Source organism: Argiope bruennichi, chromosome 6, assembly GCF_947563725.1.
Source record: "Argiope bruennichi chromosome 6, qqArgBrue1.1, whole genome shotgun sequence".
Taxonomy (NCBI): domain Eukaryota; kingdom Metazoa; phylum Arthropoda; class Arachnida; order Araneae; family Araneidae; genus Argiope; species Argiope bruennichi.
Window position 1 is genome coordinate 9,850,095 of NC_079156.1, and position 19,097 is coordinate 9,869,191.

General features: G+C 29.5%; 1 protein-coding gene across 2 annotated transcripts in view; it reads right to left on the reverse strand.

Moving 5' to 3' along the window:
- Positions 1-19,097, reverse strand: part of LOC129971422 (phosphatidylinositol 4-kinase beta-like) — a 66,227-nt gene that overhangs the window by 10,029 nt on the left and 37,101 nt on the right. For both annotated transcript variants that reach the window (XM_056085176.1, XM_056085177.1), the window contains exons 3-10: positions 14,326-14,443; positions 11,658-11,789; positions 9,752-9,840; positions 9,491-9,666; positions 7,623-7,713; positions 5,588-5,730; positions 3,519-3,740; positions 2,375-2,533 (exon numbers count right to left, since the gene is read on the reverse strand). In XM_056085176.1, the coding sequence (XP_055941151.1) occupies positions 2,375-2,533; positions 3,519-3,740; positions 5,588-5,730; positions 7,623-7,713; positions 9,491-9,666; positions 9,752-9,840; positions 11,658-11,789; positions 14,326-14,443 (1,130 nt within the window). The remainder of the gene's footprint in view (positions 1-2,374; positions 2,534-3,518; positions 3,741-5,587; positions 5,731-7,622; positions 7,714-9,490; positions 9,667-9,751; positions 9,841-11,657; positions 11,790-14,325; positions 14,444-19,097) is intronic.

A 19,097-nucleotide genomic window follows, 5' to 3' on the forward strand; every position in this document is an offset into this window, starting at 1 on the left:
TAAGAAAATCATCTTAATTAAATGTACATTAATAAAATCATAATATTATTTAAAACCAATTATTTTTATTAATCATTATTTACTAATTTATCATGTCTTCCAACTTCGGATTATTAGATTTTCAGAGGAAAATGGGTTTGATAAAATGAATCACAAGAATTTATGAGGTTCAGTTCTAGATAATTTCTCTTTAAAAAGTAATGCTTAAAATGAAACATCTAATTCATAGAAACTGATAATACCATGTTGTTGTGCTAGAAAGTTTCCAAAATAAAAGAAAGCCATTTAGTTTACAGATTAGAGCAATAAAAAATATTTTTAAAAAACTTTACAACATATTTACAATACTAGTTAAGTATGTTAAAACTGAGGGACATTTTATAAATTAAGTGTTTATTCGTATTTCTAGACATTACTTATAAATTTTTATACACAGATTTGATCTCTGTTCTCTCAAAACCAGGAAAGGGGGGGGGGGGCATTCAGAAGCATTATCAAAAAACTATTTTGTGGCTACCTAATTGTAGTAATTATTTCTCTAAAATATCCAAAGTCTACTGATATTTCTATAACTGATTAAAACAGTCAAACTCTGTTACAGAATTTTAAGTAAATAACGTAAATATAAATAAACAAATAATTTAAACATCATAAAAGTAATTCAGGAAACACATAAAAATTATGAATCTATTCTTCTAAACTAAATTTACAAGCTTTTAACAATTGTTTAGTTGTTGAAAGCTTGTAAATTTAGTTTTAATGCCCATAAAACTACAGCTTGAAATGTTTGTTCTTGAATTAAAAACTTTGAAACTGATTTTCAGAAATTAAATTTGACGTTTTCAGATTTGGTGGGTATCTTTTCCTGTACTCCTTTCAAATTCAAAGTCCAATATCAATGCTAATTTTTTTTTTATTTATTTTTTTTTTTAAATTTATTTATTTATTTATTTATTTTTATTGAATCAGTATGTTGTATGTTTTTTACTTTTGGCATAACTAGTAACCTATTTTCTCATATTACTGAAGCTTATCATTTTACAAAGAGTGCATTTGTAACAATTGGATTTTGCAGAACTTCACAAACCTATTTAGCAAAATCAGGGTTGATTTTTTTTTTAAATCTGTCCAATTCATATTCAATACAGATTCTGAGTAGTTCTTTGCTTTAATAAAATTCTCTAATCTGCTTTAAATAAGCTCACAGTTTTTCAAATAATAAACCATTCAATAAACTCAAGTATGGCAGACTAAACACTACCCTGCTGCTTCCACAGAATGAATGTTGATTCCGCCAGAGAAATGCAAACTATTCTTTCACGCATTTACAGAAGTCTGACATGCTCATTAGTTGCAATTCGAGAATCTCATGGAAAAAGATTAATACCCAGCGATTCAAAACTGGAATGATGCAGACAGGAAAAAAAAAAGGGTAGAGAGAAAAGACACAAGTTTCTGAATTACACAATCGTGAATAGTATTGCTTTGTTTTAAGAAGCCATCTTTTCTTCTTGCAATCATTAGAGATTGGTATTTTTTAGATGGGGAAAAAAATAATAAACAAAATTTCCTGTATTTACCCTCTTTTTATGAAAATTTTCAAATTCTTCAGTATTTTACTGGCTTTTTTTTAATTTGATTTTTAAAAGTCCCTGTGTTTTCCCAGTTTTCCTTGTTCTACCTGTGTCTTGGTAATCCTGATCTATATCAAAATTGCTTCATGGCAGTTCTGATAAAACTTCTATCCTTTTAAATTTTTACATATCCAATATTTCAAGTTAATTTCCTTAGTTACACTTAATTTCTTTTTATGAGATATTTTTTACTTCATTAATCTGTAAACTAAATATCTGTTCTAGAGTATATTTCAATTTTTTTGATAAAAGAGGAATGCTTTTATTTAACAATACTATTGAATTTTCATGCAAGATTTACAAATTAATTTTAAACATCAACACCTGTGCCTTAGCTGTACTTATACTGTGATACCTTTTCTTTAGCAGTTTGATACAAAAGAATCATATACAAGAATTCTTGTTAAGATGTACAGAGTATATTTGCTTTTTTTAGCTTGTAAAGTATCATTATTCACTACAAATTGCTATAGCAAACTTTGGCTCAATGTTAGAGATTTCTAAATCAGATTTTATATTATATATGAGAGAGAGAGAGAGAGAGAAAGAATGAAAATTATTTGAGATAAGGCAATAGTGGAGTAAAGCTACATAAATAAAATATCACTAAATAATATAATTTTTATAAGAAATATAAAAATGTACACAAGCAGAAAATTCTGAAAATATTTTTAATTGAAACCTCAAAAGGTGTCGGATAACACTCTTGGTAAACACAACACAAGCTAATTCAAACTTACCTTAAAGGTACTCTTCGGAGCATTAATATTTTCTGATAACCTCCTACGGATTTCACCAGCAGCCACATATGCAGGTTCCCTACTATCTGCACTAGTTCCACTATCTTGAGACATTTCAGATAGGGCATCTCTGTCTTTAGGTTTCAGACGGGCAGCATACTAACAGAAAATAAATTATTCGCGATTACCTTTATATACTGACAGCAAAATGGTCTGAATCAATATTTAATTATCCAAAATAACCTAAACAAAATTATTTAAAAATTTTCAACTTGATTATGAAATGAATCACACCCTAATTCAACTGAAAATTGTACTGGAACTTAATGAAATCAGTTAATGTTAAGTGGGATTGCTTATTTTCTTCCAGAAGATGAAAATTAAACATTTAGTAAAATGTATCCGGTTCTAATCAACAGTTTTAATTTCAACATAATGAAAAATGAAGTCACTGTGTTATTAAACGTATATGAAATCATGGTGTTATTAAAAATGTAATTGGCTAGTTACCTATTTATAAATCTTTATGGTACTTATAACTTCACTTTCTTATTCCTTATGCAAATCACATATATATTGAGCATAATTCTTACTAAGCTTACAATTACAAAAGAAAATCACATAATAAATATTTGATGAAAGAATAAAAAAACCCATTTCATTTAATAAAAAAAAATTAAAAAATTAAAAAAAAAATGTATACTTCTGTTTTTTATAAAACTATTATTCTTATGTCTAACAATAGGTCTCTATTAAATATTTGATTAAATTAGCATATTCCACGCCATTTTTAGATAATTTGAAGATCTGCCTTCTTTTAGTCAGAGAAATCTACAAGATTGCTAACCTGCAATCTTTCTAGCTCTTTTAGCAGTCACTGAGATTTCAACTATTATCCCATCCTTCCCCCCACCCCCACCCCCAAAAATATATAGTAAACACTTAAGTGTAAGACATCTTCTGCAATACCTGAAGTACTGAATACTAAAGCTTCTAACTAGCTGCAGCCATATTATGTATCAAATGAGCATGTGTTATTTATCTACATCATTTGACAATAAGTACCCAGTTGTCTAACAATCTTAAATAGAATTAATTTTTTGATTTGGCTTTTTTAAAGGGGACGGACAATATTAAAGATTACCTGCAAAGAAATGTCATCATCTTCTTGTGTCCAACAATCAGCATCATTATCCATTGCAGGATGTATTGAAAAAGACACACCACTGAAATCTTGACTATGAAAATATTCGGGGAGATTCTCTTCTGATCTTGTTTGCCTTAAAGCATTGATCATTTTGGGGGGAACAGGTGAACCATGGATGTCGTCAACTTCAATTACTTCAACGTATATCAAATAGGGTGCCTAAGAATTCAAAGAATTTCTTATTCTGAAACTGATATTCATTGAGCAATAATTACAGTTTTCCTTAATGATGCCAAGAATCATACATAAATTTTAAAAAAAATATCAAACAATTAAATCAGATTTAATATAGATTAATTACAACATAATCATTGGGTTTCAATACAATATATTTAAAAATTAGAGCTCTTTAATACAACTAGGATAATAAGCAATATCTCTTAAAGCAAACCATTGTAAAAGTTCTAAATGTAACCCCAAAAGCAAAAATTAATGAAATCTAAAGATTTTTGCAACCACCGAAAAAGGACAACTTGCATCAGTCATTCAGAAGGGTGGAATGACCAATGACCATGGTGAAAAACACATTTTATAATTTCTATTTAACATAGCCAAAAAAGGATGCCAAATGGTATTTTGAGTTCACATATAAAATTTTATTAGAATGCAATATTACCTTCAGATTCCAGAGTGACTTCAAAGTCTATGTAATAACATATTTTGATTTTAACTTTTTTATATATATTTAAAAGCTTTTTCTTTTTTATATATATTTGCAAATATGTGTTTTTGAAACAAATTGAAATTTCAAGGGTAGTATTTAGACATTATTATTGCAAGAATGAATTTATCAAAATGGCATTTATAATATCATAATTACATTTCAAGCAGTAAGAATTTTTAAATTTGACAACAGAAAGGGATCAATCTTTTTAAATCAAGCCTCCTTTTTCAGATTTTAGGCAGAATGTAGCCGAAGCATCTGCGACAGTGTTCATTGCCCTTTCAACTGCTTGCATGAGACATGGTAGAGGTAAATATGAAAAAATGAAAAAAATATTTTAAAAAAAAAAAATCAGCCCACCCTACTACCTACAGTCTTGAGATACAAAAAACTTCTCTAACATTATACTGCTTGATGGGAGAATGTATTAACATTGCATCTTCTGACTTATTCAGAAAAATGTATAAATATGGAGATAGAAAAATTTCTGCTTCTTATTATTTTAAGCAAAAACAAATTTCACTTCAGTGCTAAAATTAGAAAACGCATGATGATTTTGTAATTAATATTTACATCATTCAGTTATATTGAATATTAATGAAAAGAAAAAAAAAGACTACATCCTCAAAGCCTACAATTCTGGGTATAGTGAAAATTTCTATTACTCAAAATGTTTAGGAGGAAAAAAACAAATTGATTCTTGTCTTTCAAAAATATTACAAAATCAAATTTTTAAAATTCAATAATCAGTTGATTGAATATTTTATAAGCAACCGTAAATGACATTTATCTTCATCCATTTATATTATGTATTTATCAAAAAGTATGTAAGGTGTATGCAAGCCAGTGGGGAAGATCACAGCAATATAAAAATAGATTAGAATGTAATATGGCATTAATTCTAAATACATAATAATAGATGTTCTATTACAGCTAATATGTTACCATTAGTACTCTCATAAAGAAGCACAGAATAACTAATTATTTTGATAAATGACAAATGAAAGAAAAAAAATCTGCATTTAGTACCTAAATCGGCAGGCATTTCTAATGCATCATCTACATAACATATTTAAATGATACATTTGATGACAAGAAAATCAAGCAAAACTTATGGTCATTTGATAGTCAATTCATTGTAAATTTTAAATACACTAATGATTTAAAACTGGAATGGGAAACTTTAAATGGATGATCATATGTAACAGATCAATATGAAATTCATCTTATTTTAATGTTTTTTTTATGATTTCAATAATATTATTAATTATTATTATTAATTAAAAAATAAATAAAATATGCCAAGACACAAGGAGAAAAATAATTTTTAAAAATCACTTACTTTATCTTTGGAATTCAATACTACAGAAGCCTGTGGTGGTATACGCAGGATCAGGTGTTTCATCGTATCTGAATGGATAGGAAGCCATACTCGAGCAGGAAGATTGAGATTTAGCATTGACAACTCAGCTTGTAGTTTTTGAGCTAGAAAATGAAAAAGCTTTTAAAATTATAGTTTTACCCCTCTCCCAAAGTGATAAGTATATAAATAACATCAAAATAGTTTCAAACAGGGATTTTAAACTGGCAACGGAATATTAAATTATCTTGCATGAACTGTAAATATGTAGAGAGAAATTCAGATGTTATTGTAATTATAAAGAATAATTTTCAGAAAACCATCAAGCACATTACATTAAATAATTTCCAATTTCAAAAGCCCTAACAAGCATACAATATAAACTAGTTAAGTGCAGTGGATGTGTATACAAAAAATCTTCAACCTGGAGCAATCAAAGTGTAATTATTTATCTTGTAGAAATAAAATATTATAAATAATAAAACTTTATAATAAAATTTTGACCATTTGTATTATATTTGAAAAGCATATGGACCATTGCCTGACTTTAAAAAGGAGCACACAAGGGACTTAAAAAAATAAATCCCGGTATAAACTAGTTCATAATTAAAAAGTATTGTAATTATCAAAAAACATTTTTAAAAAGATGCAATATTTGAATAAAACAAAAAAAAAGTCAGCATCTCATGTGAGAAATCTGAATTAAAATTAAAGAAAATTCTGTTCTTTGTTAGAAATATATATTAAGTAAAATATATCAATAAACATACACACAAATGTAACAAATAAAGAAGAAAATCCAAGTAAATATCAAATAATTTTAATATATCTACAATATTTAAAAAGCATAACTATCAACAACTTATAGAATTAACAAATTATGTAATATAACAAATTCAATTAAAAGAATTCTTATAATCAATAATATCCCTGCCTTTGAACCTTTGAGATATAAATCAAATTAGAGTTATGTTAGCAGAGTCAAACAGCCAAAAAGTTATCCATTCTCTATAATGTATCTCAAAAAAACATCTTTTGGCTAGAACGTAAGAGTCCCAAATTATAACATTTTCTTGCTCATAATTTTTTCAGTCAACTTTTACATATAAAAATTTCTTATTTTATCCTTATTTACATAATTTAATTCTAAATGATACATTTTTATTTTAAGTATTTTTTTTTTAATTTTATCACCATCTTCACTGAAGTTTTACTAAACTATAAATGGTTTTTAGCCTTCTTTTGGCAATATTCCCAATGGTAATTAATACTCAGTAAACATCTGATAAATACTTTTGCCCAACACACAAAAAGGATGTCTTTTATAATTCTCTTTTAAGATATATATTTTCTTTTAATTTCTTCATACTATATCCCAAGTTCATATCTGATTTAATTTTCCATTATGCACATTTCTTTTAAATTATTTACATTGCATTTCAATTTTACAGCATTTTTGCTAATCAAAAATATAAATTATAAAAAGTCATTAATAGGTTAGTGGGAAAAAATAATAACCATAATTTTCATCAATAACTATATTAATAAATTACTAAATATTATTTACACTTATTAATCACAGTTTAAATTTAAATTTCTAACAGTCCCCTCTCACTCTGCTTTGAAATTCCACATTTGAACTAATATTGTATTTTAACTGAAAATAACATTTTAGGGGCAGTTAACAGTAAGTTTAACCTATTATCACAATAATCAAAAAATATTTTATTAAAAAAAATTTAAATCAATGTTTTTTAATGGTAAATTATAGATGAAGACTTTTATATGACCTGGTAGTGAGAGAAATGGGTAATCATTTTAGCAGGGGAAAAAAAATCACTGTACAATCATTAAAAGATTTTAATGAGCAAAGATAAAACAAATCATTAAACTTTGAAATAATTTATATTTTTTCATTGGAGGGTTTACTTATTTTTTTCACAAAGGGATATTTTTGCTAATTATTTGTTGTTTCTTGAGAAGTAAAGAGGGAGAAATAAGAAAGTGAAAACCTTACTTTTCAATTCCTTGGTGAGAACAGGTTGTAGACGTAGACCTATTGACATTAATGCTTGAACAAAATCTTGTTCTGCTCCTAATCGAGGGGCCTAAAGAGAGAGACATCATTAGACAAGAATGATTTTTTGTAATTTCTAATGTGGTTATTCAGACATTATGTGTTTGTTCATTTATTTTTTCAGAATAAAATGATAGCTAAACAGTAAAAGAATCTTATAATTTTTTTAAACTTCCTCTACTTAATACAAAATTGGTTTTATCCCTAGACAGAAACTTACAGAGATTACTTTAAATACTGTAATATCTAAAAATGGTATAAATTTAGTAGGTAAAAAGAAAAAAAATAGTTGTATTTAACCACCAATGTTATTTAATGAGAATTTGAAAAAAATAAAATTATCCAATATCACTTTAATTCCAATGCAGTGTTTATTCCAAACATTTTGATCAAAATAATTTAACACAGTTTTCCTTCTAGAATACATGGTACTAACAGAATACGGGCATACATGGGCATACAGGCTAAATACTCTCATCAGCAATTTGTCCTCAGTTTTACATATTTTTATAAGTTTTCCTTTTTTTCTAATTTTTTCAGATCAATAAAAATTCTTGATTTTAACCTGTTTCTCAGTTCTGTCGTCACCCTGTATATAAACACGTGCAGTTTATAACAATTACTTAAAGTTCTTATCTTCATAATTATACACAGGCATTGCATGGATTTACAAACATTCTTTAATATCTATCTATTATATATAAATATATAAAATTGTAAACATTGTGTTTTATTCACTTTGGTAGATAGCAATTCACCTGACCCCATACAATTGAAATTTGTTTTAACAGCATTGATTGAAATATTTAATGAAAATTATTACATTGTAGTAAATATTTACTATAATGCACTTGACAGTGAAATGGTGATAAAAAAAGGCTTTAATTAACATTAAATTAGTAGCAAATGAGTTTAAAATGATATTATTAGTTAATTCTACATTTAGACACATCATTTGTGGCAACACTAATGAATAGCTTTCTGGTTTTTCTTTTTTGAGTAACGGAGACTTTTCATCTCTCGCTAGCATTCGTCTGAATACCTCACTAATAGAAGTGCTAACTTTTTTTAATAGTAATGAGGCGCTCTAAGATATCAGATGAAAAAAAAATAGGAAGAGAGATTGAGTGAGAATCTGGCAATTTGAAAAGAAAAGCAGATTATGAAGCTGCTAAGTTGGTGCCAAATTTATTCAATATTTAGATTTTTTAGACATAAGCAAATAATGTTCTCATTGTGAGGGTTTTGAGTTGAAAGTAGGCCAACTGGCAAATGCTTGTTCACATAATGGAAAAATAAAACTTCCAGCATTGAACGAACAGCCAGTGGAGCTTAAAACTTGCTAAATGGAACTGATGAAGATCGAGTATATTATCGAGCAATGGGCAAAGCCTCCTGGTATCAATATATTCAAATTTTTTTATTTTGCAAGCAGTTGCAGCTCCACTCAGGATTTCTTCATGATAAGATCAGCTGCAGATCAGGGTATCATAATGGCTGCAGCATGGCCAGCATTCATACATGTTCACAAATATTTGGTGTAGCACATACCTGCTCATACCATCATGCTGCATTCCCTTTTTCATTGCCATGAGTTACTCTTGTACTAAACATATCTGTCAGTTCAGCATTCCTCTAATTTATTCAGTTATTGTTTCTAGTCATAATTTTCTGTTACTTAGTTTGCTTTTACTCCCCGATTTCCAGCAGTAAGTATTTTAAATATCCAGCATCTTGCATAATAGTGCAAATACATTAGTGCAAACAGCAACATTAGTTATATTCAAATAATAAAAAAATGTATTTACCTGACAAGTGCAGTGTACTACTTGGCCCCTGAGATCACTACAAATGCTTCTGCAACTATCAAAGCATCTGCATCCATTATCAAATGCACTTCCAGAAGCCAAATCTTTGGGAGCATGTTTACTTAATGAGCTAGTTGTGGACACGCTTCTCCTCATAGCAGTATTTCCTCCAAGACCTGTGAAAATCCCAATCAAGTTTCACCGGGTTCACACAAATGATAAAGTAATCCTTTTAAAAGACAGAAATATTAACTTTCTTACCGGTAGCATCCGAGTAGGATCTCTGGTGAGTTTTTTTTGGTGATAAGATAGGACCAGTAGGGGGACATGGCTTAACTGACTCTCTAGGCCTGAAAAATAATTTTAATCATACTGCATTCATTACTCAATGTATAAAAATAAATTTCTTCACATATTTAAAGTGGAATGCAATAAATGCAGAACTAAAAATAAGTTATTTCAAGATGTCTATTAAATCACAAGGGCAGAAAATAAAAAGCATTCTATTAAATCAAATAAAAAGAAGAAACTGCTTAACCATTTAGAGCCATATCACTTGCAATTCTGATTTACTAAAATCTTAAAAAAACATTGTTTAAAACATCATTCAAAATTCACAAATCTGTAGGAACAAAACAACTTCCTATTCTATGAAACATCAAAATTCAGAATACTAAGTCAACTGCCCATCAGTTTAATCATATAGACTAATAGAGAAAAAAATAAATAAATCTGAAAGCTCTATGAAACACACATAACAAATTAACCTAATTCTATGTTCTAATGCTAACAAAGAAATGGACTTAAGAGAACTAGACTTACATTTATTAAGAGAAATACCCATATCTAACGTTTTCAGCAGTAAGAATAATTATCGCTTATGAAACATTTATAACCATAATAATAAGCAACATAGAAAAATAAGTCTGATGTACTGATCCTCCTGCAGTGGTGTAGGAGAAAGGGAATAAAAATATTCAGAGTACCAGTCTCAGACGGCATAATGGGGATAAAACATTAGTGTAATTATATCACTTTTAAAGACAAATATTAAGAGGGTTAAAAAAATTGTTATGCTGCCTTACCACCCTGCACCTCTGAGTCTATTTTACTTTGGATTCCTTCCTCAAATTCTTTATGCCCAATAGTTTTCTTTCTTGATATATCCAGTCAGCAAAGTTTTATTTCTATGCTTTGCATTTATTGTATTCAACTTCTAGGTAAACAGAAAAATTATCATCTTTCTGATCTTAAGCTCCTCTCATGCTGCTATGCATCTTGCATACAGCAAGAAACAAATATTTTATCTGATAAATGTAGACATATTAACATCCCATCTAGAAATTACACAAGAGCTGTTTCAAGATGGACTTCAGATTTGAATTTTATCAAATGACAAGATCAGATTTTATTAGATTCGAACTACAATCTCCAACAAATAGAAATGAAAAGAAATACTTGCACAGATATTTTAGATGTCATTACAGTTGTCTAAACAGAAATGGAATGCGAAAATATCCCTTTCATTACTCTATTTTTCTAGAAATACAAATGTAAATTCTGCATTATACCACAATTTTAACTATACTACCACCTTTGATGACTAACTTATTCAAGATTACTTACTTTTTAGACAACTAATATAGAATAAAGGTTGTGTTGTTTTTTTTACCATGTTACTTGATAACATTTAAAAACTTGAATTTAATCAAACCCTTGTATTCAAATTAGAGCACATGCAAATTGAAAAATACATGTAATAAAGCAGAAGTCAAAACCTTGCTCCTGAGTTAATATATAGAGTAATTTCATTTATTTTAACATTGGCAAAAGCATGTGATTGAATATTTCCAAGGATAGATTTGAATTTTCTAAAAACATTAAAAACATCATAGGTATTAAATAAAAATTTTTAAAATTAATAAAGAAAAATCATTTAATAAACATTTTTGACAGGGAATAGTTTTGGAAAATATGATCAATTTTCAAAGGTAAGTTATAGTGGTTATCCATTTGGCAATGGTTAAGCCTATTTTCACATTTGCTTAATCTTCCCGTTTGACACTTATTTCTTGATTTTCTTTAAATCTTTTTTTCTCTGACTGAATAAAGCTTTTGTGGATAAAAAATGTTAAAATATGCATATTAAAATAGTTTGTCAAGTTACCTTAGTTCTTCAGACAAGATCATTTTCTTCAGCTTTGAGCCCTGTGACTTTTTACGGGACGGCGTATTTTCAGAACAAAATGCTTGCAACAACCATGCAAGTTGAAGAGAAAATTCTACACTATTACGACACCTGAAATAAAATACAAAAACTTCAAATAAATGTAAATGTACTAACATTGAATAATATTAAATAAAGATTTGTAAATATTCTTTTAAAATAAAAAGATCTAAAAAAATATTTAATAAATAAAATCTTTCCTTTAAATTTCAAAATAGGAAATATAATTTAATCAGTTATTTAAGCTCTGGCGGATTTAGCATGCATCAGACCCAGTCACACGACTGGTGGAATCAGATCTTGAACCTGAAACTCTCCGGTTCTGAAGCCAATGCCTTACCACATGGCCGCTGTAGTTCGACTTCCCTGGGCAATCTAATCTTAAGAAAGCTATTCTAGGCACATTAACTTTTTAAATAGGAAAGAAGTTTTATTATTTAAAATTAATCAGTGACCACTTTGACAAAATATAATTCACTCAACTGAAGGTCTTCTCTAAAGCAGTCATTATAATTACTTAAAATTGTGACTGCATAACTTGCTCAGTTTGCCAAAGTAGAATGGATATTTTTGTTTATTTTAAATAGTATGTTTATTTGTACTATTTTAAATAGTCAAAGTTTATTTTAAATATATCAAGAATATTTTGCTAACACATAATTATAAGACTAGGGAAATTGTATAAAAATACAGACTTAATAATTCTTAATCATAACATAAATGATAAACATAAGTTGCAATTCTTTGTGTCATTTCAAGTTATTTTTTCCCCCTATAGGAACTATATACTCCAATGTTTGGAAAAAATCTAATAGCTAATAGAGTGGGCAGATGCATAAATTAATTATGGGATATGATATAAAATATAGGTTACCAGGCTCAACTGATTACAGATTTTTTCTTCCTCTATTGTTATGAAGGATGTAAAATACCCTGCTTTATAACTATCTGAAGCAGCTAAAAAGAAACCTGTGAATTGTAATAAAAAACAAAACCAGGAATGCTACTCAAATCTGGGGGAAAAAAATCTTTATGTTTTCTCTGTAGGTACATTCAAGATATGAGGAAATGCGCGAATGCCACTCATGTGCTAGTAATATTGTAATATGGTTTTAAGGAGTGGAAAAAGCAAGGAAAAGAAGCAACAATTTAACATTATACGAAACAGCATATTAAAAGAAGATTTATATTTACATGCAGAAAAAAAAAATTATCTTTATTAACTATCTAGAATTTAAAAAAAAAAATTATATATTAAGGGGTGGGGGGATATATTACTTCTTATGCTCTTGAATTTTAAGTCATTCAAAATCAAACTCAGGGGAAATAAAACACAAAACATTTGTTACCATGATAAAAATCATTTAATGATTATTTAACAAAAAACATTACAAAGCAAGAATACTTTATTTATTCATTTTTGCCATTTAAAGTATTTGGGCATCAATTACTGAAACTTCTTTTTCAGCCACCAGTTTCATGGAACTAATGGACATAATCCAGAACGAATAAGATACAACATTCCTATATGGCCTAACGTACATTTTTTAGCTATTTCACATTCGGTGAATATATGTGAAAATATTTCCTATATATCGTTGAATGCATTAAAAGACGAATATGGCAAAACAAGTTCTAATACCTATAAAAATTCAGCTTGAAATTATTGTTCTTGAACTAAAAAATTTGAAATTAATTTATTTTCAGACATTAAATTTGATGTTTTCGGACTTGCTACATCAACTTCTCCATTCCTTTAAGATACAAAGTCTAATATTAAGATTTTCTTTGAGATGGCATGCAATTTTGTCTATTTCCCTTTTTTGGCATGACTAATAAATGCCTGTTTTCCCATATTACTTTAATTAGGTTCATTATCTTACAAAAGAGACTAGTATAAACTATCAATGGATTTTATGGAAGCTCTCGAACCCATTCAGCAAGATCAGGATCGATTTTTTTTATTTGTCCAATTCGTATTAAATAAGGATTTTGATTAGCTCAATGTTTTTTAAAAAATCTCTTATCTACTTTGAATGAACTCAGTTTCTCAAATAATAAACAAACCATTCAATAAATTCAAGTATTGTGAAATAAACACTACCGTGCTGTTTTTGCAGATTGAATGCTGCTAATCTCGCCAGAGAAATGCAAACTATTCTTTCACGCAGTTACAAAAGTGTCTCGTATGCTCATTAGCTACAACTGAGGAATCTGATAAAAAAAGCACGGTAGATAAAAACTACCTCGCGAATCGAAACTGGAATTATTTATACAGAAAGAAAGGGTTGAGAGAAAAAAGGTGAGTTTCCGCTTTACACAATTGCGAATGGTATCGTTTCATTTTTTGAAGCTATCTTTGCTACTATCTTTTATTCCTGCAATCGCTGGGGAAAAAATAACTATGAAACTTAAAATTCCCAGTTTTAATGAAAATTTTCAAATTTCTCTGCATTTTCCCGGTTTTTTTTAGACCATCCTTACATTCCCTGTGTTTTCCTTGTTCTTCTGGTGGAGTGGCAATCCTGAGAACAGTCAGATTTATAAAATCTAAATGGAAATAAATTATTCAAGTTGTATAATTAAGGATACAATAAACAGGCGTTACCTGTACACAAGATAAGGATGTATAGCTTCAGCAAGATCGGAATGATGGACGTACAAGCTCACGAGCTGAGGCAGATAAAAATCAACACTTTGATCATCAAAAGTAAACATTCGATTGCCTGAAAAAAAATTGTTAAATGTCAGAGCTTCATTCACACACATCAAGAAAGTATTTTAGAAAATCAAAAAATTTCAATATAAATTTTGAGAATAATATAAAAAGAAATTTCAATGTCATTCCTTTTTCCAAATTATATATCTTCGAAATTTTGCTTTATAAACAGTTTAAAAAATAATTTAATTAGAAATTGTGAAGACACCTGATTTGTGCATCACCCCCAGTGAAGAGATAAACTGCTTCAGACGACTTCATCACCAGGAAAATTAAAATGAGACTGAAGGAACAGATAATTTTAACAAAAATGAATATTATGCATATACATCAGTTTAAATTAAATTGAAAACTGCAGAAAAAGTAAGTTCCTGCATCTCATAACTGACACTATAACAAAAAAAGGGGGTGCCTTTTTAACATTTACAAATAATATGTTTTAAATCATTTATATCCGCCTACATGAGAAACTTACGATAACAAAGAATAATTTATATTGTTTGCTCATAGAAACCTAATAATTCTTAAGGAAAATCAGAAAATGAAAATACCCCATGGTTTTTGCATATAATTTTTTTTAAATATTCAAGATTCACTATAAAAATTTGCATCAATTGAGACCATCCTAAATCCCTTCAACATGCCTGGCAATATAATATTCAGGTGATAATTTTTAATTATGCCTCTACTATAATTATATGAAAAGCTCACCATCTTACCGAAACATTTTACTTTTTTTCAAGCCAATCTTGCGGTAAACAACTGTGTTGCAAATTAAACCCAAACGTTAATGCTTTTACGTCGTCAATGGTCACTTAAAAGATCTGATTCAATTTCACGTTAAAAAGTTCATTTATAATTCAAAAGACGCAGTCTGTCTAGATGGATCATTCTAGTCTAGTCTGTCTAGATGGGCAGCGCATGGAACTTGCTGACCATCTGGCAAAAATCACTTCAAATTCTGGTGGATGGGGGGTTAAAATCTTCGCATTGAATATTTCTTAAAATATAAAAATAACTCATACTAACTAAGCAACTGGTAGAACTATTGAATGATTTTAAATCAGAAATTTGAATTAAGAATTCATTTCTTTTGCACTAACATCTTTTCAAATCAACCTGAATACGAAATTGTAAATGTGGTTCACAAAGTGATGTAGATCAATATTTTAAAAAGTATTTATATTAGAGAAATAGAATTATAGACAGAAACAAAACGACAAGGCCTTAAATTTTAGTTAATAAGTAACTTGGTAAAAATTAAGAAACTTTTTAGGATTTTCAGCTGCAGCTGCAAGAGCTCGCTGAGTGAAGGAGTGTGTCGAAAAAATGTAGTTTTGATTCTTCTAATACTTATGAGAAGATTGATTATATTTTAAATAGTTATATATGCTGTAAATATTCTATTCAAATTTCTAATTTTTATTTGACTCCTGGTATTTTTGTATTTTAATTAATTAATTGATAGTCAGTTGCCGAACACTTGTCTTTCTTGTTGAGTTTGGTCAGGACTTTGGTATATATGTTTCTGGCATTTTTAATTCTGCATAATGTAATGCATAATGTACAATAATTTTGTATAATGTTAGTAACTTTATATAATGTTTTGTATAATGCAATAATATGACGATCATTGTTTTATTTTTATTTATTTATTTATTTGTGTATTCAAATTTCCAACAATCAGTATCAATGTCTTATACCTTTTCGGTAAATTGTGTCAGAGTGGGCAAATAAATGTGTATTTATCTAAAACTTTATTTCCCACCAAGTTTTATTTTCAATGATATTTCAATAGCATTGTTCAGATTTAATATTCAGAAGGATACATACACTCAAAAGCTAAGCAAGATTCCGAAGCTAAACAATAAGAACTAATCGAACAATAAGCCAAATAAGGATCAGAGGAATTATCAGCCAGGCGAATGTTTTATAATTCGATCGATTTTAGTTTTATTATAATTGTTGTTTGTTAAAATGTTACTAAGTCAAGAACATTGGTAAAGCGTCGATATATTCTGGAGACCCTTCAAAGAACTTGGCTAGAGAATTAGTCGCCGAACACAAAAAAAAAAGATGGGGGGGGGGGGGGGAAGCAAAAAACAGTGACACATGAAATAAGGCGATTTGGTTTTTTCTGTGCGTGATATGTATGTTATCATATTCGCCAAATATGAGAAATAATTTTGATATTAAAATCATTTCTTGTTTCCAATCAGAGCTCTCACATTTTCAAAAATGCCAAAAGTAAACCATCTTACAACAAGTATTTTACGAAATGTGACTGATAGGATCGGAAAACTAACTATATTAAAAAATCAATTTCGCAACTTTTTTTTTTTTTTTTTTTTTTTTTTTACCGTCGGCAACATAAAATATTCTTCCCGCCGTTTAGAACATTTTCCAACTGAACATATATGCCTATCAATAACAGTTTCAAACTTCGCTATTGAGTCACGATAAAAGTGAACACACTGTATATGCAACTCGGATAATATTCACAAATTGATTGGAGACGATCTTCATAAATATAGCAAAAATTTAAATAAGATTTTCAAAAAGATATTGATGTGCCCGAAATCCCATATAGAACCGGAAATTTGGTCAAAAGACTGCATACGAAATTTCATTCCCGAAACTCGGGGCATTTTAGAATTATGTTCGCGGACACATCAGTGTTGTAGCTTTGGATGATGCGCATATCTCGGTGGATCAAAATTTCCGGCACATTTAAGTAAAATAAGCCACTGTGCTAATGAACTTACTTAATTGATGAGGATACTAAAAAAGCCCCTCCTTAATTTAGTGATGGACTTAAATGAAATTTGATGATTAGAAAATGCATAACATAAAGTCATCATCTAACTTAGACAACCAAAATATTCCAAAGCTGTATTTTTTGAACTCGGGTTACCAGGAAATAACAGATTCATCAATTTCTAGAACTTATTAAAAAAAAAACTATTATAAGGGTTCCTGTTTGTTTACTTCGTACTGAAGAAAGTAATGACCGCATGGGAGAGGGGGGGGGGGGGAAACCGTCCAAACAACGTTTTATGAGATATAACGAACAACTATTATCAGGTATTGCACTAGAGGTGGAGCCCCGGTACGAGCGCCCTCAGTGACCTATATTTGGGGATTCCGTGACCGGAGGAGAACGCGGTAGACACTCGCCCTTTCGCGGCCCTGACATTTCTACCAGCCAGAGAAGTGGGCCGACCACTTGGCAGAAATATTAATCGCCTCGCCCAAAGAGAATCTCGGCCTCCACCGTCACGAATGGCGAATTCAAAAAATTATCGAACCAAAAGTTAGGATTGAAACAAAACAAGAAGGAGCCCTACCTTTTCCTGTATGATTTATTAAAGTAAATAGGAATTTTTATAACAGTCGAAAAATTCAACCTCGATATTCTGATAAACGAAACTGAGTTTCAGAACATCATAAGAACAAACAAACAAACAAAAAAAAAAAAAAAATCAAATTTTAGAACTACAGTCAAACCTCGACCTCGCTTCACGAGCAAACCAAAATATAAAATTCGCTTAAGCAAGTGATGTTTAGCAGAACGAGTGGTCAGGAGAGACTTGTGAGGTCACGTGACGGAAAGGCTTGTGAAAGAACATATCCAGGACTGCCGCGGAGCTGCACTCTATATCACATCAAAAAGCTGCGGAAAAAAGTTGGTCACGAAAGGAGGATAAATAATAAACGCAACCGAACAACCAATGAAATAAAAGATATGCTGGAAGAGTGGGGAAATAATTGCGTAGCATGCTGAGAAGTACCAACCTAAAATAAGACGATAGCTATACGCGCTACAAATTCATTTAACGATAATACTGTGTCATATGTTCTCCAAATTTTGAAGCTTAGTCAAAAACAAGCGTCTTTAGACAATTTTCTTGTAAAAAAAACTATGCATTATAAATAATATTATTATAAATTTGAGTACTTTTTCGGAATGGAATTGTCCTATTTTACATGGCTTGTAATGGGGGTGGGGGGAATTGTATCGCTGATACGAATAAGATTCGGGAACGAATCAAGTTTCGTTGTATACGAAACAGTTTCCCTCGCCAAATAATACACATTGTTATATACTATTTGAAGTAAATGTAAACAGAGTAGCATAGAAATCGGAATATGTTTGTTCAATTTTCTGATCACTACCAGAAACTGTTCAAGAAGTATCACTTTTTTCTGACGGATGTGACAGTTGTAATCAAAACGAAAATATAGCATCTTTATGGATGCGTTTGGTTCTAACAACTCGCATCCAAATTACTGAGCAAAAATTCCTGACACTGAATGTGCGCAGCTACCGAAACAATACATGTCAGTCTGCATGAGTGGTCAAAGCAGCCCACTCCACTAGGAAGAAGAATCTCACCCACAGAAACTTTAGCTTTGTGATATCATTAATCTCTCAGCAAAGAATACAGAAGGAAATAAAGTAAGGTGGTTGAAAGTAAAATTAACCGATTTGAAACACACACACACCCTAGATCGATATCTTTTAGATGCCGTCATTCAGGAAGTCATTAAAAAAATCAATGCCTGTGATCAAAACCGTTTAACGACTCCTAAATTATCAAAGTTTATACTTCTTTTCCAATCTCTGAACGGAAGTACAGCGACCTGATTCAGTTACGTAA